The sequence below is a fragment of the Dromiciops gliroides genome, chromosome 4 (genome assembly GCF_019393635.1).
Source record: "Dromiciops gliroides isolate mDroGli1 chromosome 4, mDroGli1.pri, whole genome shotgun sequence".
NCBI classification, from domain to species: Eukaryota; Metazoa; Chordata; class Mammalia; order Microbiotheria; family Microbiotheriidae; genus Dromiciops; species Dromiciops gliroides.
The window spans coordinates 359,031,719-359,058,853 of record NC_057864.1 but is presented as its reverse complement, the minus strand read 5'-3'; the positions used below and the strand labels follow the sequence as shown (position 1 = coordinate 359,058,853).

General features: G+C 39.4%; 1 protein-coding gene across 1 annotated transcript in view; it reads right to left on the bottom strand.

Annotated features, from left to right (window-relative positions):
• RNF217 (ring finger protein 217) overlaps positions 1-24,284 on the bottom strand; it is a 132,672-nt gene extending 108,388 nt beyond the window's left edge. The window contains exon 1 of the mRNA XM_044005407.1: positions 22,756-24,284. Within this exon, the coding sequence (XP_043861342.1) occupies positions 22,756-23,595 (840 nt within the window). The 5' untranslated portion in view covers positions 23,596-24,284. The remainder of the gene's footprint in view (positions 1-22,755) is intronic.
• Positions 24,285-27,135: the final 2,851 nt, after the last annotated feature.

Below are 27,135 nucleotides of genomic sequence, written 5' to 3'. Positions count from 1 at the left end.
AAATGGGGATAATACCGCTTGCCATACTTAGAGCATAGTTACTTTGAGTAAAGTGCTTTTTAAAATATAAGGCTCGGGGCGGCTAGGTGGCGCAATGGATAAAGCACCGGTCCTGGATTCAGGAGTATCTGAATTCAAATCCGGCCTCAGACAGGACACTTACTAGCTGTGTGACCATGGGCAAGTCACTTAACCCCCACTGTCCCACAAAAAAAAAAATATAAGGCTCAACAGAAATATTATCACTGACAATAATAACACATAGTTCACATGTCAAACCAAAGCAGCATGATGTATTGGAAATAGCACTGAAAAATAAATGAATGAATGAATGAAATAGCACTGGACCAGGAGCTAGTTCTGTCTCTAACTTGCTATGTGACCTTGAGTGGGTCATTTAATTTCTCTAGGCCATGATGTCTTCAACTGCAACATTGGACAAGTTTATCTTCCTAAGACCTCTTTTTAGCTCAAAACTCTGACTCCTTCATTCAGGTTTACAAATAAATTCACTAAAATCCTGTCTATTACAGACTTTTCATTTAGCTCTGTATGAATTCCTAATACTATTATTGCTCCACTCTTTCTGGTATTCCTCATATTAATACCCGGAGCTCTTAAATAAAACTAGAATCCTATAAAAAATAAACTTCAAGTTAATAGAAAAAAAAGTCAAAGAATTAAGCCCCTATTTCTATCTATATTTCAAATCTAACAGATTCAGTACTGATTATTCTTACAATGTGGTCTTGATATTATCTCTGAAAATTCCCAATTCTTACTTCTCCTTCCCAATCCCTTTTTATGTATCAAACCTTTATTCTGGCCTCATAGCTAAGGAAAAGATAGATGACTTCCCTTCACTGCTCTTCAATCTTATTCAAAGTTAATTAATGCAAATCTATTTCCACTCCTCTTGCAGTCACAGGAACTGAGTAAATTGCTTTCACATCCTATAAAGTCATCAATGTTTGACATTTCCCCCCCTACAAAGATATCAGTAACATTAACAAAAGTGGTTTGGAAAACAAATGTTGTATATATCCTGTTCTTATGGTGATTACAAGCTAGACAATGGGGAGCATAATTAATTCACTTTTAGGCAGCACCCAACTGAGCACCACATGGAAAGAGATGCTTAATCAACTCTTTGCAGTATATGAATGAGTAAAGATATTCTTATAAAATGTGTCACTTCACCAAAATGACTGCATGTATGCATATTATTTTTGGTTTCAGTTTGAGGAGCCTTTGTATGGCAGGAGGCATCTGTGACCACATAACTGCTTCAGGAAACATAAAAGAAGTTGCAAAGTGTTTGAACAAAACACTGAAGAAAAAAACCAAACCACAGTTGCCTCATAAAATCATCTTATTTTCATCAACAAAATAGGCATTTATGAAAGCAAGAAAGTGTTTACTGTGATTCCAATATGAATCTATATTCACATTTTTACATGAGGTTTGGTTTTGGTTTTTTGGTCTGGCTTTACCTTAGATTCAATCTACTCTCCATAAAATCTATTCTTGATAGAAATACGAAGGTGGGTGGAGAATTTAACTGGGCTAAATTAGAAAGTGGCATTAAAAAGTCAATGAATGAAAAAAAAAGAAAAAAGTCAATGAATGATCTAAGCAGCAAAAGTTCTATTTGGAAATAACTTTAGTACAAGTCAGGGGTTAGGTCTAAAGTTCTCCTTTTTAGCTGGAAGCTGAGCTCAGTTTTCAGAGTCTACAAATAACAATGCATTGAAAATATTTTTTAATTTAGTAAAATACTGCTGCTTGGGTGATTTCACAATGATCAAAAGAATGTCATTTTGAGTAACCACTTTGAGAAATTTATTAAACTCACTGTTCTACATAATTGTAGTTGGCCACCTACTCAAATCACAGTTCATTCCTTTTGAGCTTGTTTCTAAAGATTTAATTTATTGAATACTTTAGAAAGTATGAATAAAAAAAATCACATTTCCATCAGCATTTCACCCTCAAGTGAATTTTTCATCATGTTATCAGAGAAATGCAGTACATGAAATAGTTTAGAACTTTATGATGCATGTATATACAAGAATGGGAGGAAAATCAATCTTTTCCATTTAAAGACCAAGAAAGCAGTGCTTATTTCTGAATCACTGTTTCCTACTCTTTTAAAAAGCTAAAATAAAAATGAAATATAGTTTGGTGTGAATGGGTAATTAAGCCTTGACCTAGGAGAGCCCTTAAAAATAATTATGACAGATAGTGACAGCAGAACCAACATAATGAGAAAACAATGTTAGAAAAACAAGATGTCTCTCTGGCTGTCCCCCAGGCCTGAAACACTGTCCCTCTTCTGTTCAGATTATTGACCTCCCTTTGATTCCTTTATGTCCCAATTAATAACCCTTTTTAAATTGGAGGCCTTCCCTCATCCCTCTTACTTTTTAATGTCTATGTTAATTATTTCCTATTTATCCTGTATATATCTGTTTATATGTGATCTTCCCCATAAAATCTTATAGGCTCCCTAAGTTTCTTGAGGACAAAGATTGTTTTTTGCCTCTTTTTGTATCTCCAGTATTTTATCACAGTGCCCTAGCATAAAGTAAGCACTTAATAAATGTTTATTGCTTGACTAACTGAAAAGTGATAGTACTTGATGGCTACTAATCAAATTGGAATAAACTGGCATCTGAACCAAATAGTGCTTATGCAAGGATATTCAAATTAACTCAACAAAAATAACTAAGAAAGAATGAGGGGCAGCTAGGTGGCACAGTGGATAAAGCACCGGCCCTGGATTCAGGAGTACCTGAGTTCAAATCCGACCTCAGACACTTGATACTTACTAGCTGTGTGACCCTGGGCAAGTCAGAGAACAGGATGTTGGTTACGTTAAGCATCACTGATCTTTTTGCCATTAAGCTTTTTGTTTGTAAATGATTCTATGGGTAAACTACAGATCAAATTATAATGGATAAATAATACAAATGTGATATAATAGTAAGAACACTAAATTTGGAGTCTGGAGAGCTGCATTCAAAATACCGCAATGGATAAAAGCACTGGCCCTGGATTCAGGGCCTGAGTTCAAATCTGGCCTCAGACACTTGACACTTAATAGCTTTTGTGACCCTGGGCAAGTCACTTAACCCTCATTGCCCTGAAAAAAAAATGTGCTAAGTCACATTAGAAAAATGCAAATGAAAACAACTCTGAGGTTCCACTCTACCCCTATCAGATTGGCAAAGATGAGTTTTTTAAAAATGACAATTGTAGAGGAAAAGGAGCATGGGTGTTTTTGAAATGATCCAGCCACTCTGGAAAGATATGTAAAACTTATACCCCAAAAGGCACTAAACTATATATAACTTTTAACCCAGTAATGCCACTTCTAGGCCTATGCTCCAAAGTGACTACAGGAAAAGGGAAAATATCCATGTGCAAAAACTTGCATGGTAGCTCTTTTTCTGGTGGCAAAGAATTTGAAACTAAAGGAATGCTCATCAGTTGGGGACTAACCGAACAGAATGTGGTATGTGAATGCAAAGGAATACTGTTGCAGTATAAAACATGGGATGGTTTCAGAGAAATTCAGGATGATTTGTTATGAACTGATGCAGAATGAAGGAAGGAAGGAAGACCAAGAGTGAACAACTTATACAAGAAAAACAATTTTGAACAACTTAAGAATTCTTATAAATGAAATGACCAATCACAGCTTCAGAGGATTGATAATGAAAACTTTTTACATTTTATGACAGAGAGGGTGAATGAGACATACATGTTTGCACATGGCAAATGTGTGGATTTGTTTTGCTTGATTATGCATATTTAGTACATGTGTAGTGTTTTTTTATTTTGAGGATGAGGAACTTGCTTGGGAGAAGGAAGCTAGCAATATTGCCCCTCTAAAAAAAATGAAATGAGGAAAGAAACGAAACATTTTAAAAATTGGACAATACAGAAGTTTGAAGGAAATACAGATAAACAACAGCTTTTGAATTTTATATGTGTGTATGTATTTTAAAGTTGTAAGAGTTATATGAGATACCTAGTTTTAAATATACACATTTTGTTTTATTTTGTATATGGAAATATTTCTCCCCATTTCTGTCTGTCTCTCTGTCTCTGTCTCTCTCTCTCACACACACACACACACACACACACAACTTTCATTAAATTTAGAATAAAAAATAAATTTTTAAAGGCCTGATTTTTAGCACCAAAATTGGAGAAAGTAAGGTGTCACAGATGTGGGATGGGAATCTGAGATTGGAAATATCAAGGGCTGAGAGAACAAGGATGACTCCAGGAGACAGTTTGATCCATGGTAAAAGCAAAGATTAGTAATCAATGATTGATCAGGGCACATTCAGATATTTAGTTAAAACAAGGCTGCAGGGCAAAAATCAGAAAGGTAGGTACCAGAACACAAATACTGAAAAGCAAAGCAGATGCTCAAAGGGCTGGGCAGGCAGCCAAGAATTGGCAGGTCCATAGGAACCAAATGGGCAGAGTAATGTAGTCAAGAAAACAGATTCAAATCAGTAATAAAAACAAGACCTCGATTATGCAACAAACTAAGCCAAAAGCTTCTCCTGTGTTTCCTGCCCAGAGCCTTGATCAGCCTTGAATCTACAGATAAAGTAGTTATACCTTGCCTGGGGAATGTCCAGGTCAAACATAAAAGTAGATCCTGATAGTGGAAACCTCAGCTGCTTTCTTACACAATGGAAATCTCACATTTATGACACACAAAAATCCTAGTTTATCTGGGATGGGGGGAAGGAAGGGAATAAGCATTTAATATAGTGGTCCAGTGAATAGAGCATTGGGCCTGGAGTCAGGAAGACCCGAGTTCAAATCTGACCTCAGATATTAGGTATATGACCCTGGGCAAGTCACTTAATCAGTTTGCCTCAGTTTCCTCATCTGTAAAATGAGGTGGAGAAAAAAAATAGCAAACCATTCCAGTATCTTTGCCAAGAAAATCCCAAATAGGTTCACAATGAGTAGAACACAACTGAAACAAATAAACAACAATGCAACATTTTGTGTCAGGTACTGTGCTAAGAATTTTATTTTTTAAAAATATGATTTCACCAGAGCCTCACAGCAACCCTGTGTAGTAAGTGCTACAATTATCCCCATTTCACAGTTGAGGAAACTAAGGCAAACAGACATTTAAGTAACTTTTCCCACACAGCTAGTAAGTACTAAGGCTGTATTTGAACTCAGATCTTCCTGACTACAGGCACTACTGTGTCACCAGCTACCTTATGGGAGATATACTGGTTTGTTGGCACTAAAACATCTCTTTCACACCTTTCTTTAAGATATAGATATGTTGTCAGTAAAGTAACTCTCCATGAGAGTACAATATAAACTTCTTGCAAAAAGGATTGATTTACTTTGGGACTGTATATCCCCAGCACCTACTACAATTATTTTATGCATAGTAGCCATTTCATAAATGATTATTGAATTAACCTGAACTTAATTGATATTATTTTTTTAAGTAACATATACATATATGTGTATATATTACTTCCAAAAGTGCTTTACATACATCAACTCATAATAACCACTGAAGTATGCTAGTGTATTCTTATCTACATTTTACAGATGAGGAAACTGAGTCTCTGAGAGATGAAAAGACTTGCTCAAATTCAAGCAGCAAGTTTAGTGACATAGCCAAATCTATACCTGTCTTTGAACTCCAAACCAAATGCTCTGTGTCCACTAGAACACAGCTTCCTCCTTCTATCATGATATTTTGTTAAACACTTTCTTGATGTAGTCAGGAAGCTCACCTATCTCACATCCCTTATTTCCTCCTTCAACAATCCAAACTCTTGGGGCAGCTAGGTGGCACAGTGGATAGAGCACCGGCCCTGGATTCAGGAGGACCTGAGTTCAAATCCAGCCTCAGACACTTAACACTTACTAGCTGTGTGACCCTGGGCAAGTCACTTAACCCCAATTGCCTCACTAAAAAACAAAACAAAACAAAAAAACCTCAACAAACAAATGATCCAAACTCTTCTGCTTGGCTAGCACAATGATACATACAAAGAAAATACACCAGCTGACTAAGAAACTCCTAATCAAATTCTTTGGTTCTTTTCTTTTCCTGTTTCCCTTTGATGATCTTAAACTACCTAAATTCCAGTGGTCTAGATACTGGATCCTCTCTTTCTTACTTCCTGTCTTCACTGCCAGTGTTTTAACTAAGTTCAGTGCTCTTCAAGCATTTGGTAGAACATATGCTTTGAGTTGTCTTTCCAGAAGAGATAGAACAGAATTAAAGAAGCAGTCAGCCAACGCAGGGCCATGAGGGATTTTTTTTTTTGATACATTGTTCCAACTATTAGGTTTTTACTGTACTATGAATTTGTGGTTGTACCTGTATATAAGGTAACTGTGATTTCACTTCATTGCTGCTGCCACACTTCTAAATGGAAAGAAAATACTTTGAACAGATAAAATTATATTCATACTTATATATGGGGTGGCAGCTAGATGGCGTGGTGGTAAAGCACCAGCCCTAGATTCAGAAGTACCTGAGTTCAAATTCGGCCTCAGACATTTGACACTTACTAGCTGTGTGACCCTGGGCAAGTCACTTAAGCCTCATTGCTCCACCAAAAAAAAAAAATTCCCTCTCATACTTATATATGGGGAGGTAGAATATAAGAGAAGGGGAAGCACAATTTTCATAACTTGCCTAGATAATAGAAATATATTAGTAATTAAATTACATTGAGCTTCTTGCCAGCTCTTAACTAATTCCTTTTGTGACCAATGGAAAGGATCTTAATATGTTATTGGTCAGTGCTATATACTCCTTATGGGCAAGGGCCATTTATTTATTATTTTACCTCACTAAGTACCTAGCAACAATGTGTTGTTCATAGTATGCCCATAATAAACAGTGTATATGTTCACATGTGTAGGTACATGTGGTTGTTGTGGTCACAGCTCTCAGGGACATTCATTAATTTAGAATTTGGGGGCAGCTAGGTGGCATAGTGGATACAGCACTGGCCCTGGATTCAGGAGGACCTGAGTTCAAATCTAGCCTCAGACACTTGACATTTACTAGCTGTGTGACCCTGGGTAAGTCATTTAACCCTCATTACTCAGCCAATTTGAATAAACCTTATGGATCACATGCTGAAAATTCTCATTTTGTGATTAACAAATCTAACTGCTACAGGTTAAGCAACCTGCCCAAGGTCACATGAGCATTAAGTGGCAGAGACAGAATTGAAACTTGGATCCTTTGAATTCAATTTTTACCACTCTTTTCACTGTATCATGAAGTTTCCCTAGAGTAGCCTGCTTGGTTATTGGTTGTTGTTGTTTTCAGTGTGTGGAGGTGGGCTATGGGTCATGAAGGAATGGAGCATGTTTAGGATCTTATGATTTTATTGATGATATTGGGACCTTCTGGTGTAGTAACTCCCTTTTTGTAACTTATGCTAGTAGAGTAGTACAGGGTTGACTAGGGGCATCTAGAGGTTAAGTGACTTGTCCCACTGTCACACAAACAGTAGAAATCAGAGAAAGGGGTTGAACCCAGGTCTTCCTTTTATAAATGCTGTTATTCCTCCTTTCTATTTGCTCCTTTTCACTCCTGCCCGTCACTCCTACAGACTGAAACCCTGACCTTGGTCTTGTTAACACCATGCTCTAAATAATGCATCAGTCTCTTGATTAAAAAAAAAACAAAAAACAAAAAACCTCCCCAAATGAATTTTGAACAGTCCAAAACTTCTGTTTCTTTTTAACAGGAAAAAAAAAAAGAAGGCAATGCACTGTATCACTTTCAAAATGCTACTTGGCCAGAGAAACAAGAGATGTGAAGCCCTAGAAAAAATCATTTCTTTCAGTACATTCCTGGAAAGCTTTTCTAAACTCCTACTCTGCCCTGAGACAACTTACTTATTTCTCACAGGATTCCAAATTTCAGATGTACCTAAGCACAGTTGAGTGTGATAGTCCTGTAAGGCTCCATGGTTATTACTGGGCTGTTCTATTACATACCCAGGCTCATGAAGATGATTACATTTACCTTTTCTTTTTTTTTTTCTCTATTTTTTTCTTTTTGGTGGGGCAATGAGTGTTAAGTGACTTGCCCAGGAAAATGATTATATTTAGAATAAAAGAGATCAGAACAAAAGGCAGGGGCAGCTAGATGGTGCAGTGGATAAAAGCACTGGCACTGGATTTAGGAATACCTGAGTTCAAATCCAGCCTCAGACACTTAACACTTACTAGCTGTGTGACCCTGGGCAAGTCACTTAACCCCAATTGCCTCACCAAAAAAAAGGACAAAAGGCAACCAACTTGGAGGTCATAGGGGTACAACACTGTATTTTACATGAAGCAGTAATATATGTAAATAACAGAACATTTTTCACTTCAGTTTCAAGAAAACAAGAACTACTCTGAAAGGAGTTTCTCAAGAAAATTTGTTAACCATGAAGGAAGTGGTTGAAGTTTGGCTTCAAAATGGTTAAAAGTTGAAAAGAAGTGAGAGTTCTCAGGAAAAGAAGGATTAATGGGGTTTTCCAAGGTGAAAATGAACACATAATGCTCCATATATTGTATAGTTCTATGGAAAATGAACTAAACCCTCTCAACTTAGGGGAAACCATCCGAGTGGGAGTGGCTAATGAGTTCTCATCATATCACAGTTTCTAGATTTCACCAGGTATTCAATTCAATAAACATGCACCATAAGTACTGGTCATTGTGCCAGGTGCTGGGAATACAACAAAAAACAAAGTAGAACCTGCCCTCAAGAAGCTTACATTCTACTGGAGTCCTGCAGTAGCTTGCAAATTGGTTTCTCTATTTCAAATGTCTCCTGTCTGACATCCATATTCATATACTTCTATTTGTACCTGTTGTCTCCACTAACTGAATGGAACTACTTGAGGGCAGAGATTTACAACTTTTGTCACTCTATCTCCAGGACCTAAGACAATGCTCAGCATATGGTATGTACTCAGTAAGTGCTTATTGATTATATGACAGTTGCTGGAATAAATTTCAACACCTGGATTTACTTGATTGGAAGGGAAGCAAAATGTAGAAATTAGAAAAATTAGCACTAGGGATGAAAGGGCACAAATTAAAATGCTGGAAATGGTAACAAGCAACTATAACTTTCTTTATCTTCCTATTTTAGATTATTAAGTAACTAAAGGGCAGGAGATGTGTTTGTTTAGCTTGTTCTGTATCCTGAGCAAGTGAGTGCATTGTAAATACTTTTCAGTGAAGGTAATAAGTATCTGAGGAAATAAGGGGAAAAATCAACAGCACAAAAGGGAAGCAATTTGCTACACAGCATATAATTAACCCATGGGCCTTATGGTGTCGAGATATTATTAAAGTAAATAGATTAGAAAGATTTAGAAAGGGATTAGCCATTTATATGAATAAACCCAGCATCTAGAGTTACAGGAGCCAAGGAAAAGGCTATCTACTCTTTTGCTTCATGCATTCTGATCTCCAACTAAAACCAGGAAAAGCTTTCTCACTCCATCATATTACACTGTTACATAATCAAATTGGTTAACTATTCAAATAGCAACTGTTTCCCTCAATAGAAGCCACCTACCATCCCATAATATCTGGTGGGTTCATTTTTTTTTTTAATTTCAAAGACCCTGGTTACTTTGGCCTAGATATTTTGCTTTCCAGCAATGATTATGAATATACACAACTATTTAATTTTTTAAAATTTCTCCTATGTATAGGCTACTCTGAAGGAGATAGAAATATGCAATAAAATCTACTTTCAAAAAGTTTACAATTGATTTGGGCCAGGGGGAAAATAAGTACACAAATAATGAGAAAAAAAGAGTGAAAGGATGTAGAGGATAGAATAGATTTCAACAAATAAAGGTGTAGGAATGAGGAATGAAGAAGGAGGGAGTACGCTGTAAGCATGGGAAATGGTGTGCACACAGAGAGGGCAGTTTGAATAAATACTAGAAGAGGGAGTAGTTCATATGAGCCAAGTTTACAGAGGACCTTGAATGCCAGGACAGGGAATGTATAGTTTATTTAACAGACAATGGAGAATCATCAAAAGTTTGGAGAAGAGGATTAACTTTATCAGAGTTGTGCATTAGATTTAGGAAAACCAGTTATGGAGATCTTACAATTGTGTGTTCAAGAAAAGATGAGGATTTGAATTAGGGTTATTTCAATAGAAGTAGAGATGAGAAGACTTTTTGAGAAAGACTATTGGTACAGAATCAACAGGACCTCATATTGGACAAGGGAGATGAGAAAAGGGAAGGACTCAAAAATATTTCCAATATGTGATAGTAGTGATTGAAAGGATTATGGTGGCATTAACAGAAATAAATAAGTGAGGATGGTTAAATTTGGGAAAACAATATATCATGAGTTTAACATCAGTTTTCTTAAATAATTCCTATTTCCCCCAAAATGATGTATATTCTGAAATTATATAGATAATGAAAAAGGGGGGCAATAGTTATGTACGAAGTTGAATATAATAAAAAGCAAATGAAAACCATTAAGTATGCTTTGAAGCTGATTCATAGGAGTGACCAGAATGGTAAAGAGCTGAAGTGGCTTGGAGATTTTTAGTCACAGTGAAAGTATCCTTCCTAAATCATATAAAATTTTCAAAGAATAGTGGAATCGCTGAAACAGTATACTACTACTTTTAAGTGTCCAGCATGCTGCAGTCAAACAATTTACAAAGGAAAATGTTTCTTTCCCTGACAGTGGTTTCTATGTAAATCTTTCTTAAAATTGGATGAATCATTATTAAATGATTCAAAAAAACCTGTACTCACCAAAGGACCATGATGTACTAATTAGGATTATTTTAGTTACCATACTAAAAGAATCACCTACATGCTATATGGTGTAGAAAAGAGTAGGGGGCAGTCAGCTAGGTGGTGCAGTGGATAAAGTACCAGCCCTGGATTCAGGAGGACCTGGGTTTCAAATCTGGCCTCAGACACTTGACACTTCCTGGCTGTGTGACCTTGGGCAAGTCACTTAACCCTCACTGCCCTGCCCCCCTCCCCCCAAAAAAAGGAAAAAAAAAAGAAAAGAGTACAATTCTTAGACTCCTAATCCCCAATGAATGTTGCTAATTATTCATGGGATACTGGGAAAATCACCTAATTTCTCTGAGCCTCAGTTTTACCTTTTATAAAGTAGGAATAATAAAGATGCTATAAAAATGAGAACTCTTATTATTATAAAATACATTAAGAACTCATGTCAAAAGATCAGACTAAAATAGTCCACTATCTTCTATTGCCACCCACATACTTATGAAAGAGATAGTCTTAGAGAGTTGCCTAGAGAATTGAGAGGTTAAATGGCTTGCCCAGGGCCATCCAGTCAGTGTATATCATAGGTAACACTGGACCCAGGTGTTTCTGGTTCTATGAATTCTTTCTATAAACCCCACAATATTGGTTTTTGATCAATAACAAATTAGTTTCTGTATCACTAATGATCAGCTTGGAAGCCACATAGGAATAATTCCAAAGGATGAAGAACATACAGTGCCCAGATTATGACATTCAGATGAACAACTCATCGAGATAATCCAAACTACATCCACCTTCAGCCAAGTACTGTAAATGAGCGAGGCCCAAAATTGAACAGAAGCACAAGATCAGGCGGGATCATTTGGGAAACTATAGCATTTTCGATTATATCAAACTGCCTCCTACTGAAAATGACAAAAGATATGGAACAGCAGAGAAGTGACTAAATTTGGAGTCAAAAGACCTGATTTGAATCCTAGTCCAGTCAATAAAAATTTACTAAGCACCTATTATATACCAGATATTATGCTAATTATTGGAGATACAAATTAAAAAAAACAAACAAAAACAACACAATAAGTAAACATTTATTAAGTACCTACTGTGGCCCAGGCACTGTGCTAAGTTCTGAAAAGACAGTTCCTACAGTCAAGGAGCTTACAATCAATCTAATGTGAGAAAACTCATAAAAGGAGCTAAATGGGTAGGGGGAATATCCCTGACATAAGGCATGGTGGAAAAGCCAAAGAAATACCAAAGTAGTGCAGCCAGGTGAGAAATGTGATGCTCTGAGCCAAGCTCACTCCTTAGAGGTTTTGGAGTTCATGGCTCTATCCTCCAATCAGAGAGACAGGAGAGTGATGATGAGGTAGAGTCTCAAGACTGATGGGACCCCAATTAAAAAATGGTTAAAGGATATAAACAGGTAGTTTTCTTTTTGTTTTTGTTGTTTTTTTTTAGTGAGGCAATTGGGGTTAAGTGACTTGCCCAGGGTCACACAGCCAGCAAGTGCTAAGTGTCTGAGGCTGGATTTGAACTCAGGTACTCCTGACTCCAGGACCGGTGCTCTATCCACTGCGCCACCTAGCTGCCCCCAACAGGTAGTTTTCTAATGAAGAAATCAAAGCTATCTATTGCCATATGAAAAAATGCTCTAGGGGATAGATAGGTAGCATAGTGAATAAAGCACTGGTCCTGGATTCAGGAGTACCTGAGTTCAAATCTGGCCTCAGAATTTGACACTTACTGGCTGTGTGACCCTGGGAAAGTCACTTAACCCCCATTGCCCACAAGAAAAAAAAGAAGAAGAAATGCTCTAAATCACTATTGATTAGAGAAATGCAAATTAAAACAACTCTGAGGTACCACCTCATACCTATTAGATTGGCTAATATGACAAAAATGGAAAATAATAAATGTTGGAGAAGCCGTGGAAAAATTGAAACACTAATGCATTGTTGGTGGAGCTATGAACTGATCCAACCACTCTGGAGAGCAATTTGGAACTATGCCCAAAGGGCCATGGGACTGTTCATACCCTCTGACCCAGCGCTAAGTCTGTATCCCAAAGAGATCATAGAAGAGGGAAAAGGACCCACATGTTCAAAAATATTTATAGCAGCTCTTTTTGTGGTGGCAAAGAATTGGAAATCAAGGGAATGTCCATCAATTGGGGAATGGCTAAACAAGTTGTGGTATATGAATGTAATGAAATACTATTGTGCTGTAAGAAATGATTAGCACGAAGAGTTCAGTGAAACCTGGAAGGACTTACATGAACTGATGCTGATTGAGAGGAGCACAACCAGGAGAACATTATATACATTAACAGCAATGTTGTGTGATGAACAATGGTGACAGACTTGGCTCTTCTCAGCGGTGCAATGATCCAAAACAATTTCAAAGAACTCATGATAGAAAATGTTCTCAACATCCAGAAAAAAGAACTGTGGATTATGTATGAATGCAAATTGAACCATCCTGTTTCTACTTTTGAGCTGTTTTTTTTTTCCTTCTTTTTTGAGGTTTTTCTCTTATGCACTGATTCTTCTTTCACAAGATGACTAATGCAGAAATATGTTTAATGTTTTGTTTAATATCACACTTACTAGCTGTGTGACCCTGGGCAAGTCACTTAACCCCAATTGCCTCACTAAAAATAAAATAAAATAAAATAAAATAAAGCAAAACAGAGTGGCAAAAATTTAAAAAAGGAAAAGATTGGAGGGAATGTGGGAAAACTGGGGTGCTAATCCACTGTTGGGAGTGTGAAAAGATCCAACCATTCTGAAGAGCAATTTGGAAGTATGCCTAAAGGGCTATTTAACTATTCATACCCTTTGATCCAGCTAATACCACTGCTATGTTTATATCCCAAAGACACCCAACTGTAACGATTGGAATGACTCCACCTGCTGGAGACTTACTGTAGAAGAGTTCCACCCATGAAGGGAAGGTCTTTGAGGGCAAGACCAGGAGTCTTTTCTTTGGCGTCAGGAAGTGATGCGGGCTAGTGGGAGGAGGAAGGAAGAGACTGGCGCTCGGTCTCAGGCTCTTTCCTGAGGACACTGGTGGAGAGGGGAGCTAGAAATGTGCTCTCCCTTTAATAGATAGGAATCTAGGCCTTTTCTTCTCTCTTTACCAAACTCTTATTCTCCTTAATAAATGCTTAAAAGTCTAAATCTTGCTAAAGCTTATAATTTATTGACGACCACTCATTAGATATTTTAGACAGTTTAGCTAGAATTTTAGCCCTTAACACCCCCCAAGAGAGAAAAAGACCTATTGGGTTTTTGTTGTTGTTGTTGTCCTTTGCAGGGCAATGAAGCTTAAGTGACTTGCCCAGCATGGTTGTGAGCACACAGCTAGTAAGTATAAAGTGTCTGTGAGAATTAGAATGACACCCCCTGCTGGGAGGGACATTGTGAGCTCTGGCCATGAAAAGAAAGCATGTGACTTTAGCTTCCGGAAGTGACCTTTTCTAGGGTTTCTCAGTGTCAGGAAGTAATGTCAATCAGAGCTACCAACCAATTAGCTTGGAGCTGTGTGTGTGGATGGCCCTGTTTCCTGTTTCACAGGAGGCTTCTGGGAGGAGCAAGGCCTTTCATTTCGGGACTGTGGTTTGGCGGGAGGACAGATGCTGGGCTCTCTTAGATAGTTAGATGAAGTTTACTTTTTTACCTCTCTCTTCACTAACTTCTGATGCACTTTAATAAATATTTATAACTCTAAACTCTTGCTAAAGCTTCTAATTTAAGGCGACTACTCATTAGATTTTAAACATCATGACTAGAATTTTAGGCCCTTACAGTCTGAGGCTAAATTTGAATTCAGGTTCTCCTGAATCCAGGTTATACACTGGGCCACCTAGCTGCCCCCAAAAGATCTATTTGGACAAAAATATAGTAGCTCTTTTTGTGGTGGCTAAAAATTGGAAATCAAAGGAATGCCCATCAATTGGGGAATGGCTAAACAAGCTATGGTATATGATAGTGATGGAACTTTATTGTGCTATAAGAAATGACAAGCAGGATGATCTCAGAAAGTCCTGGAAAGGCTTATGTGAAGTGATGTATAGTGAAGTGTGTAGAACCAGGAGAACATTGTGCACAGAGACAGCAATTATTGTTTGATGAAGAACTGTGAATGATTTAACTACTCTCAGCAATACAATGATCCAAGACAATCCCAAAGGATAATGATGAAGCATACTATCCACCTACAAAAAAAGAACTGATATTGATTGAACACAGATTGAAGCATGCTATTTTTCACTTTCTATCATTTTTTTCTTTTATTCAAGTTTCTTTATACAAAATGACAAATATGGTAATGTTTTACATAATTTCACATATATAACCCATATCTGACTGCTCACCACCTCAGGAAGGGGGGAGGGAAGGAATAAAATTTGAAACTCAAAACTATAAATAAAAATGTTATTTTTTAAAAAAGAGGATAAAAAATAAAAATGGACAGACTGATGGGGCAGCTAGGTGGCGCAGTGGATAGAGCACCGGCCCTGGAGTTAGGAGTACCTGAGTTCAAATCCGGCCTCAAACACTTAAACACACACTTACTAGCTGTGCGACCCTGGGCAAGTCACTTAACCCCAATTGCCTCACTAAAAAAAAAAATGGGCAGACTGCATTAATATTGATCATATTTATGATGCAAATGGGAGGGGGGTGAATATGTAAGCAGTGAAAGACCTTTCAGATACATGTACTCTAAAAGTCACTCTAGAATGAATTGGTGTATGCTTTATAACTTTGGCTCCAACATAAAAAGGATGATTTGAATATATTGACATAAGGATTATTGGTGTTACCCAAACCACCAAGCTTCCAAGTAAAAATTTGCTTCAAAAGGAGAGACTTCTGCAAATCAGAGATCACTGGGGTAAGGTGAGGGTTTGTTTGTCACTCCCAGTTTAGAGTATGGGTCACTGATAGACACCAAGTTTGCCAGGTATTCTATGAATCCATCATCCAGAAATCTCACACTAGGTTCAAGAAAAAAAAAGTCCTATCTTCTCCTTACTTCTTCTGCCTAAGAGTAAAGAATTCAAATATTGTCCTCATTCCCTATTTCTCGTTTCTCATAAGGAAGAAATATAAAGAACAGTATATAGTGTCTGGGGGACCTGGAAATATCTCAGAGACACTGTAACATTAATGGAAAGGGGAATTTGTCAAACAATCAGGACCACAAAATCTAGGGTGAAGGTAAACTGATTAAGAGCTTCAAGTGACCTCAAATAATCTAGTCTAACCCCTTTATTTTTCAAATGGGTAAAGTAAAATAATTTCCCAAAGGGAAACAAAGTAATATGGTACAAAGCTGGAATTTGGACCCAGATCTTCTGATTCAAAACCAGGGATACTATGCTGCCTCACCTGGGTTCTAATTATGTTTCTGCCACGAACTAACTAGCTGTGTGACCTTCAGCAAATCTCAACCTCTCTGCCTCTGTTTCCTCAATCTGTTTAAAAAAAAAAAGAGGTTTGGACTGTATCTGTGGGCTTAAAGTCAATTTTCATATGTGTTTTAAATTTGTTGCACCCATCTATTTGCATGAATGGATTTTTTATTCTATCACAATCTGATTACGTGTTCATGTGAACAAATGGATCAATAACTGCAGGTCCCTAGGTAAGACAGCCATGAACTAGATAGTCCCTAAAGTTCCTTCCAACCATACAATTATCATTTCTATCTACAGGAAAGGAATAAAATAAGAGAGTGAAGGACACCCTTCACCCTTCATAGCAAGCAGGCACTCTTATCCCATCCCTAAATATAATTGAGAGCAGTTGGGGTAAGGGGGCAGCTAGACGATACAGTGGATAAAGCACCAGTCCTGGATTCAGGAGGACCTGAGTTCAAATCCTGCCTCAGACACTTGAGGATTACTAGCTGTGTGACCCTGGGGAAGTCACTTAACCCTCATTGTTCTTCAAAAAAAAAGAGAGAGAGAAGAGAGCAGTTGGGGTGAAATGAGAGCAAATAAAAAGGTGAGGGTAAACTATAAGGTTTTTCTTAATGAATTCTTAACCTGAGGTCTGTGGACTTTTTTTTTTTTTGGTGAGGCAATTGGGGTTAAGTGACTTGCCCAGGGTCACACAGCTAGTAAATGTCAAGCGTCTGAGACCAGATTGTGGACTTTTAAAAAAAAATTGATAATTGTATTTCAATGTTTCCTTTGTAATCCTATGTATTTTATCACAGTTTAAAGGACCCATGAAAATAGGGATTTATACAGTGCTTCATGGTTTGCAAAGTGCTTTAGAAATATCTCATTTAGGGGCAGCTAGGTGGCACAGTGGATAGAGCACCAGCCATGGATTCAGGAGTACCTGAGTTCAAATGGGGCCTCAGACACTTAACACTTACTAGCTGTGTGACCCTGGGCAAATCACTTAACCCCAATTGCCTCACTAGAAAGAAAGAAAGAAAGAAAGAAAAAAAGAAAGAAAGAAAGAAAGAAAGAAAGAAAGAAAGAAAGAAAGAAAGAAAGAAAGAAAGAAAGAAAGAAAGAAAGAAAGAAAGAAAGAAAGAAAGAAAGAAAGAAAGAAAGAAAGAAAGAAAGAAAGAAAGAAAAAAAGAAGGAAGGAAGGAAGGAAGGAAGGAAGGAAGGAAGGAAGGAAGGAAGGGAGGAAGGGAGGAAGGAAGGAAGGAAGGGAGGAAGGGAGGAAGGAAGGAAGGAAGGGAGGAAGGGAGGAAAGAAGGAAAGAAAGAAAAAGAAAGAAAGAAAGAAAGAAAGAAAGAAAGAAAGAAAGAAAGAAAGAAAGAAAGAAAGAAAGAAAGAAAGAAAGAAAGAAAGAAAGAAAGAAAGATCTCATTTAACTTCATAGTGTCATAGGTGGTAATATTGTCCACATTTTAGAGATGAGTAAACTCAGGCAGATAGAAGTTATGTGACTTGCCCAGGATCACAGAGCTAGATCTGAAATTAGATTTGAATTCAGGTTTTCTGACTCCAGGTCAATCACTCTATCCACTGTGCTGCCCAGGATCCATTTATGACATGTAAAGGTTCACAACCCTTATCTGGATCAATTTACAACTCCAGATAGCTGATGGGACAGAAAAAACATGAGTGGCTCTCCAGGTAATGCCTTGCTTATCTAGGATAAGGGTTGCAGCAGAGAATAGAAACACACTTTGAAAAAAATCAAAATTACTATTTACTCCTACTAAGTTCACAGAGGAAAAAAGTAAAAAAGGAAAAGGGGTATTATTAGGGGGAAAAAAAGGGATGAGAAAGAAGATAATTTCAGTAGGTAATGGTAAGAAAGAATATTATGAATGTGAGAGTAAAAAGAGGGCATATAAGATATAACTTGAAAATTAGTACAAAATGCCTCAAAAAACTCAATTATGATCTTGCATGAACTCATTTTCACTTATCAAAGGGCCAAAGGTCATCACTTCAAAATTTAAGCCAGTTATATTTATTTTTCATGATTGCAGGGATTTCAAAACCACACTAAGTGTAGGGTATATGAATTATGTGTGCATGAGATAGCTTTTAAAGTCTAAACTGACAGAGTAGTATAGTATCTATAAATATTCTTGCTGCCATAGGGCTTAACAGAAAATGTATTTTAAATTACATTTTTATCCAAGCAGTATTAGATGACCTAGGGATTAGTAATAGCATACCCAATCTTTCACCTCCAGATTATTGATTTTAGGGGGCACCCCCAGTAGTCATTTTTAGAAATCACTATTCAGCAGCTGTTTTTGTTCACAATCAGTGTAAGAAATATGCTGTGTATCTCTTACACTTACTACACAGGTTTAGAAGTTATAATTAATAGCCATCTGCCAATCCAGGGGAATCCTCAGCTGAGAGGTAAAAGATACAGTAGCACCTGCTAGGCCAAGTTTTAAAAGCCTTTTGTAGCATTTCTAATTCTCCTCCTTCTTTACCCAAATGTCTTAAGAGTTCAAACTCTAAACTGTACCACAGAATTTCCCCCTTCCCTACCCAAGGAAATTGATTTGGTACATTTTCTGAAGCCATTTCTTTCATGTGAACTTTCGTCAATTACCATAACTAAAAGGTTTCTGATCCGATTCCTTCAATGTAGACATTCCCTCCCCACAAAAGGTTGTCTTCATGAGTTCCTGGGACAAAAACATGAAATCAATCTCTCTATGTCTAAATTTCTGGTTACAAGCATTTCTAAACTTAGCTAGGTTCATTATAAGATGGCAGACATGGTCAGACCCACACTACAAGAACCTTTATGGCTTGGTTGCACTAGTCAGAACTTGAGCTTTGTTGTCATAAACTTAAGAGAACCGAGGGTCACAACCAAACCGCAATAAGATAGTAGCAATGCAAAAAGACTGGAAGAGAATTTTTAAAATCTGATCAAGCTAGTTAGCTGTAATGAGTGTGTAAATAAAAGGGTTTGGGGCAGCTAAGTGGTGCAGTGGATAAAGCACCGGCCCTGGATTCAGAAGGACCGGAGTTCAAATATGACCTCAGACACTTGACACTTACTAGCTGTGTGACCCTGGGCAAGTCACTTAACTCTCATTGCCCAAAAAAGAAAAGGTTTTTCTTCCTAGATAATTTTTACTTAAGATTTAAAAGTCATACAAGTTAAAGAATTCTTTCCTTAAAAGTGAAATCATGGGGCAGCTAGGTGGCACAATGGATAAAGCACTGGCCCTGAATTCAGGAGGACCTGAGTTCAAATCCAGCCTCAGATACTTGACACTTACTAGCTGTGTGACCCTAGGCAAGTCACTTAACCCCCATTGCCCCGCCAAAAAAAACACAACAAAAAAAAGTGAAATCACAAAAAGATCCTGGACATATTCAAGCCCTCTTTGCTGATGCCATTTCCAATCAACCATACACAGGTCACTGGATGGCATCATCATTAATCATTAATATAAATTAAGTACATTTAAACCAAATTTAGCTTTTATTACAATAATCCTTCTGTGGCTCAGTCAGGTTCCTTGGTTCACAATGTGATATCTCCTAAAATACAAACTGACTTACAATCTCCTCAGTTCACCTTTTCAAAATACAATTCATGAATTGGCTGCTTCCAATTATACTGCCAAGCAATTTCTTCCTAAAGCTACTATCTCTGGGGATGGCCTTTCAGGCACCATGCTACACAAAGTTACTTAAGACATTAACAATTGTGTTTTGAAAAATTTTTTTAAATTCAACTACATCTTAAATTATAATGTCATGATGCTGAGGCATAACCTAAATTGCCATCAAGAGTTGAAATTTGTTAACGGCCGGCCTCCAGTCATTCACCACAGAACAATCCTTTGGAACTAATGGAAGTAAAGCCAACATCCCTCCCTCTAGTCCTCCCTGCCAAAAAAAAAAACAAACAAAAAACCCAAACAAAAACCCAAGCCCATTTCTTCTGGGTTTGTAGGTGTCCTTTCAAAGACTCTGATCTGCTATCTCCCTCAGGAACACTAGTATTAAATTGACCAGGTAACAATACTCCTATCAACATTTAATATATATTTTTAAAACTTGTGTAAAATGTTCAGTAGGTACTGTGTAATCTTGTCCTTTCACTAAAAACCTTCTCATGTAACATATTGGGCATTTGGTCCAAAGGAAATGAAGAGCAAATTAACTGATGATGACTCATTTGAAATCTTTTATATTCATTTTACAGATTGCTAAAGGCCTACAAATTAAGACTATAATCTTGCTGCATGTCAGAAGCTCAGATGCACTCACTATAAAGCCTCAAAAGATGAAAAAGCTGTAAATTTCATACTAGACTTAGTATGTCCTCTATGACTACCACTGTGTACAGTAGTTGTTTAATAAATGTTTGTTGAATTGAGAGTTCTAAGCACTGAAAGAAATGGGCAGGATATAAATAATGAACACACACACACTAAACTAAATAGCAAGAGATTGGTGGCTTAGTGTTGTCAATACTTCAAGTCAACTGAGAGCTGCTTTGGGCATAATTCGGCTTAGTGCCATGATACTGTGATGGAAAATAGGAAAGAGTTTTTGTTTTCCAAAAATAATTGTTAATGTTCTAGATGACTTGTTCAGCCTATCACTAAGTGAAAAAATGAACAACAAAAAACCCTGTCCCTATTGGGGCAAGAACAGGTAAATCAAATACCCCTTCTGAATTTCCAGTAATGTCAATATATAATCATAGAATTTGGGGCTGCTCAAAGAGACCTCACTTATCAGAAAGTACTTTAGAGTATATTGACTCTTGTAGAGTCAGTGCCGAAATTCGAATCCTGCCCAAGGCCATTTACTACCCGCATACCGTTTTGCAAATCAAACTCCTGGTCTTAAGTTCCTCATTTGTAAAATGAGAGGGTTGGACTAGATGCCCTTTGAACTCTGTCCAACTCTTCATTTATGATCCTGTGATCTCACTTTCACATACTACAAATGTAAAAGAAATGCCAGTTTTTGTAAAGTAAAAATGACTGGTAAAGAAGATCTAAAAAATGCTAGTTAAGATTCCATAATCTCAATTTATTATTAAAGAGAGAAAGAAAGTATACATAGTAGCATACTTTCATTCCTATTATCCAAAGAGATAAATAAATTTTTACTTCCAGTAAAAATTTGAAACTACATTTTCAAGCGGCAATTTTCCAGGAAATTCCACTTTTTATGGAATTTGTAATTCAGGACTGTATTCAATTCTTTTTGCATGATGAGCACCCATAGTGCTATGACACTTCCAGACACTAATAGTGAAACTGTACAATAAATGATCCAACACTGTTATACTCTACCTACAAAGAGCTTGAATTCCAAACCAGTTAACAAAAAGAAGCCCACATTACTGCTGGTAGAGCCCACCTATTTCTGGATAGAGCATTAAAAAAAAATCAAAATCAAAATCCTTTGTACCAGTTTGTTTAACCGCAAATGCTGGCCAAATTATTATTTGGCTAACATTCCATTCTGCCTACCTAAAATTTCCCCTGTCTTTTCAATTGGACACGGTATATGTGTAATGTTGTCATGTGACCATAAAAGGATTTCCATATTTTATACAGAAGTAACTGCATGTGAATGGGTAACTTGTCTCTGCAAAGGATTCGCAAATTGAAGTTGCAAGCAAATGTATTAATTATTATGAATGAAAGTTATTAGTTTGCATGAAGCTTTAAACGTTCTAATATAAAACCTAAAAAGCAGAACACACTGCATGGAAAGTTTCCACAAGACTCCTTTGGTATGCTTCTTAAGGGTTCTGCTTGGGGGTATTTTTTTTTTAAGAAAGAAAAAAAATACTCTATTTGAAATCACCTTTAGTGAAACACTATGTCCACTTTACTCTGAAAAAAAATAGAAAATAAAAATCAAGCAGTGGGCAAAGAACTATGTACATAATTCTAAATGGGGACGAAAATGTAACTGGCCAGTAACTTATAAATGGGGCTAAATGAGATGTGGTCAGCTGTGACTGGATATCCTTGACCTGAAACATTTAGTGTCTTTCCCCTAAAAGAAACTGAGAGCCCATTCATTTCACTCTTGCTTCTTAGATGGCCACCACTATCTGAAGTGTAGGTTAATGTCAATTAACAGTCAAGCTTTCAGAAAGGCAAAGCCAAAACACATCAAAGAACTAAGATATGAGAACTGGATAGGCGTCATAGAAAGATTCCTTATCACCGTCCCTTCTTTCGAAGTAGAAGAGGGGAGGGGGAAAAGAGAAAGGGGGAGAGGAAAGGGAGAAGAGGAAGACGGGAGAGGAAAGGGAGAAGAGGAGAGCGGGGAAGGAGAGAGGGAGAGAAGGGGGAGGGGGGAAGGAAGGAAAAAGGGAAGGGAGGAAGAGGGGAAAGAGACAGACGGACGGACGGACGGACGGACGGACGGACGGAAAGAGGGAGAGAACATAAGGCAGGAGTTGGGGCGGGGATTTGGATGGATTACCTGGGAGCTCAGGTAGCGCTTCAGACACTCCTCACATACCGCCTTCTTACAGCACGTCAGGGGCTTGATAGCTTTATCCTCTAGACACACCCGACAGCTCAAGACGAGGAGGGGGCTATAGGGGTCTCCCAGCCGTCCCAGGCCCGGATAGGGCGGCGCTCCTATCAGGCTGGACAAGGAAAAGGGCTCTGGACCTAGGTATACGTCGAGCTCTACGCTGCTGCCGCCCCTGCCGCCGCAGTCTAAGGCCACAGGGTCCGAGGGGGGCGACAAGCCGGGACTGGGGGAGGAAGTCGCTGAGCTGGCGGAGGAGGTGGTGGAAGAAGGGACTGCGAGAGGCACCGGCGAAGCCAGAGTGCTTGGGGAGGAAGGCTGCTCCCGAGTCGGGGCCTCGGGCAGGTCGTTTTCCACGCAGTACACGGTGCAGTAGATGTGTCTCTTGGCTGGAGGGTGGTGGCGCCGGCCAAGCACTTCCAAGACCAGACCGTCTGGGGAGCTGGCCCGCTCCCCTAGCTCGAGCTCGGAAGACCCGTCCCATTCCCCCCATGCCGGCTCTTCCACCCTCTGCTGCAAAGTTCGGGGATCAAGTGGCCGGGTGAATCTCCCTGCTACGGGCTGCTCGCGCGCTTTCTTTCCACTCTTCTCAAGTTCCGGGGAAGCCCTGTCCCCTCTGCCGCCGCCGCCAGGGTCCGGGAAGAGGGCTCGGGGCCCGACTGCCCCGTTGTTTTCCCCCGGCGGCCGCCGAGGCTCCGTTGATTCCTCGCCTAAGTCTTCACCGCCGCCGGGGGGCCGCCCCTCGGCGGGACCGTCTGCATTCACCGTACTCTGCTCCTCGCCCATCGCCGCCGGCTGCGGACGCCGCCGCTGCCCATCCAGCCGTCCGACTCCGCACCCAGCCCCGGCGGGCAGCTGGGGGCCACTGCTCGGCTTTGGCTGCTTTGGCTGCTTTGGCCCCGCTTCTGCTTCCGGGTCCCTCCGGGTCCGGGCAGCGCCGAGCTAGCCGCCTCCTCTGCCTAGAGCACGGGCAGCGTCAGCGGCCAGGGCCCCGCTCGCTCCTGGTTCTCCAGGGGCCGGGGTGGGAAAGAGAGAGAACCCGGGCGGCCCGCGGCGGCCCAGCCCGCGCCGCTGTGCTTCTGCCTCTCTCGGACTGCCTCTGCCCGACTGCCCCGCCTCCGCCTCCGCGGCGGGTGGGATTCGGGCGGCTCGCCTCTAGCTCTGGGACTGCCCGCATCCAGCCCCCGAGGCAGCCTCTCGGCACTATGCGCCTGGAGGCCGGGCGAGCCTCAGCCTGGAAGGAGGACCCGAGGGGGCGGGGGCTGGGGCTGGGGCTGGAGCAGTCGGCCGTCACTCCCGAGGCATGGTCCTGGCCCGCTGCTGCCTCCGGGAGCTCCTCCCGAGGTGCATCCTGGCACTGAAGTGGGCGGCCGGGAAGGAGCTGTGCTAAGAGGAGATCAGCCTGTGACCTGGAGGCGCAATCGGAACACGAGGAGTCTCAGCCCCAATGGGGAGAGGCGGGGAGGAAATGCGACCTCCCGTCCTCCCCCTAGCTTCACCTATGGTGCTCCGATCTGCCAGACCGCCCACTCCTTCCAGTGTACACCTCCCCACCCGAACACGCAGGCACGAGCGCACACACACACACACACACACACACACACACACACACACACACACACACACACACGGCAGCTCTTGTTCTCTGACACCCAGCTGCTCATTCCAGACACTCGAGAGTGACATCGAGGACTCTACTCTTTCCGCTAGGAATTGGTACAACTTAGTACAGACTAATAAATGTTTCTGAGCTTTTGGGGGGGGGGGGATAGATGTTGGATACTTACTGACGGGTTTTAGTACAGCTTAGTATAAAACTAATAAATGTTTCTGAGCTTTTTTGGGGTGGGGGAGGGGAGTCTGTGATTGCTTTTTTCATCTTGAAAAGTAATTCAATTTGCACATGTATGTGATAGGAAAGATCAGTGAAGTGTGGAGGTAAATCTTAATGTCAAATAAAAGGTGAGTTACATGGAAGGAAAGGAGAAAGGAAAAAAGGGAAAGGGGGAGGAAGGAAAGAAGGAAAGGAGAGAGGATGGGAGGAAGTTATGAAAGAAAGAAGGAAGAAAGAGAAAGAAAGGAAAGAAAAGGATTCAAAAATATTGTTTGGGGACGCTAGGTGGCGCAGTGGATAAAACACCAGTCCTGGATTCAGGAGGACCTGAGTTCAAATCCAATCTCAAACACACTTGACACTTACTAACTGTGTGACCCTAGGCAAGTCACTTAAACCTCATTGCCCTGCAAAATATATATATATATATATATATATATATATATATATATATATATATATATATATATATATATATATATATATATATATATATATATATACAGAGAGAGAGAGAGGAGAATTGTTTTCTATTTGTGGTTCTTTTGTAAATGATGAAATTGCCTTCTAGCAAATGTGTCCACTCATCCACTGCACACCAAAAGGCAAACAAAAACCATATTGGAATTAAGGCATTTCAAATGATTAATAAGCAAATTTTTAAAAAAAATTATTAAGTTCTTACAGGAAATGCTGCAGATACAAAATAAAAAATGTTCTGGAGGAGTTTACATTCTAGTGATGAGGATAGTATCTACTTATATAGATATATATGCCAAACCTAAATCAAATATGAGGTCATTTTGTAGTGCAAGGTGTTATCAACTAGGAGGAACAGGAAAGGCCTCATGTAAAATGTATGATTGAGATGAGTTATGAAGAAACTCAGGGATTCTAGGAGGTAGAAGTGTGGTAGGAGAGCACTGCAAGAATAGGAACCAGGCAATGTAAAGTCACAGAAATGGGAAATAGCATTGTGTGAGACACAGCAAGTAGGTCAATGTGGCTGAACCATAGAGAATATGAAGGGGAGTAACGTGTCATAAGAAGGAACATTGAGTCAGATAAGAAGAAAACCATGAAAAAGCAGTTTCACGTTAGAAAATCTAACTTCTATAGTATCCAGAAGGCAAAGACAATCGACAATATTAAATGTTGGAGGTGGGGCAAGAAGGGTGAAGATTAGCAAGGAACGGATCATTGGTAACTTTGGAGAGTTTTGGTTGAATGATAAGGTCCAAAATTTGATGGCAGAAGGATATGAAGAGAGTGAAAGGAAAAGAAATGGAGGCACTGAGTATACACATCTCTCTTGATGTTTCCTTCCTTATCAAGGAGGACCATGACAGATGTCATGACTTGCAATGAATTGGATTGAAGTGAGGGAGGGCTGTACAAGGTAACTAACCTCACTGTCTCCTCCAGAACCATCTGGGTCCAGTGGTAAGATACGCATCAGGATGACTGGTGATGGCCCAGGATGTTTTTTTAAATTTATTTATTAATTTTAATTTTTGGTGAGGCAATTGGGGTTAAGTGACTTGCCCAGGGTCACACAGCTAGTAATTGTTAAGTGTCTGAAGCCGGATTTGAACTCAGGTCCTCCTGAATCCAGGGCTGGTGCTCTATCCACTGTACCACCTAGCTGCCCTGGCCCAGGATGTTTTAAGGCAATTGGGGCTAAGTGACTTGCCCAGGGCCATATAGCTAGTAAATGTCTGAGGTGATATTTGAACTCAGGTCCTCATGACTCCAGGGCCAGTGCTTGATCCACTATGCCACCTAGCTGCCCCAGACAGCTCTCTTAAGGATAAGAAAGGGAGGAGAGATTTAGAACTATTGCTAAAGGGGATGACAAAAACTAATGAATGTGAGGGAAACTTTGGTGGTCTGTAAGACCTAATGAAGGAGTCAGTAGAAAGGGAGAAGTCATTGGGTTGGAGGTAGTGATAATGTTGGGTCATCTACTGGAGATGATAGGAATGGGTGGGATCAAATGTACACATAAAGGAGTTGGCCTTGGTAGGAAAACCAACTCTTTATCAATAGACTGAAATAAGGAAATGGAGGGGGAAAATGAAGTCGAGAATATGTGAGATGAGGAGAAGAGGTAATTGTAAATGAATTGATTTTTCTTTCTTTCTCCCGCCCCCCTTTTTGGGGTAAAATATGAGTCAAAATCCTCAGCTGAGGAGGTAATACTTTGGGAGTTTGGGGAGAGATAACATGAAACAAACTCTGTGGGGAATGAGGTAGAGACTCAATGATGATGGAATAAAAAGATATTCTCCTGCAGTTGGGACAAATTGATATTAGATAAATTTCTAGTAGACCCAGTTAGCATGTTTGTGTAACTTCCTTCCAGGTGCACATGAATAAGAATGGAGGAAAAAGAGGATAGAAATAATCCAAGTTGGAGTTTGGCAAGATGGTAATATCAATAAAGCATGAGAAGTCCCTGAGGATGAGGGCAGGAATTGGGGTGAAGAGGA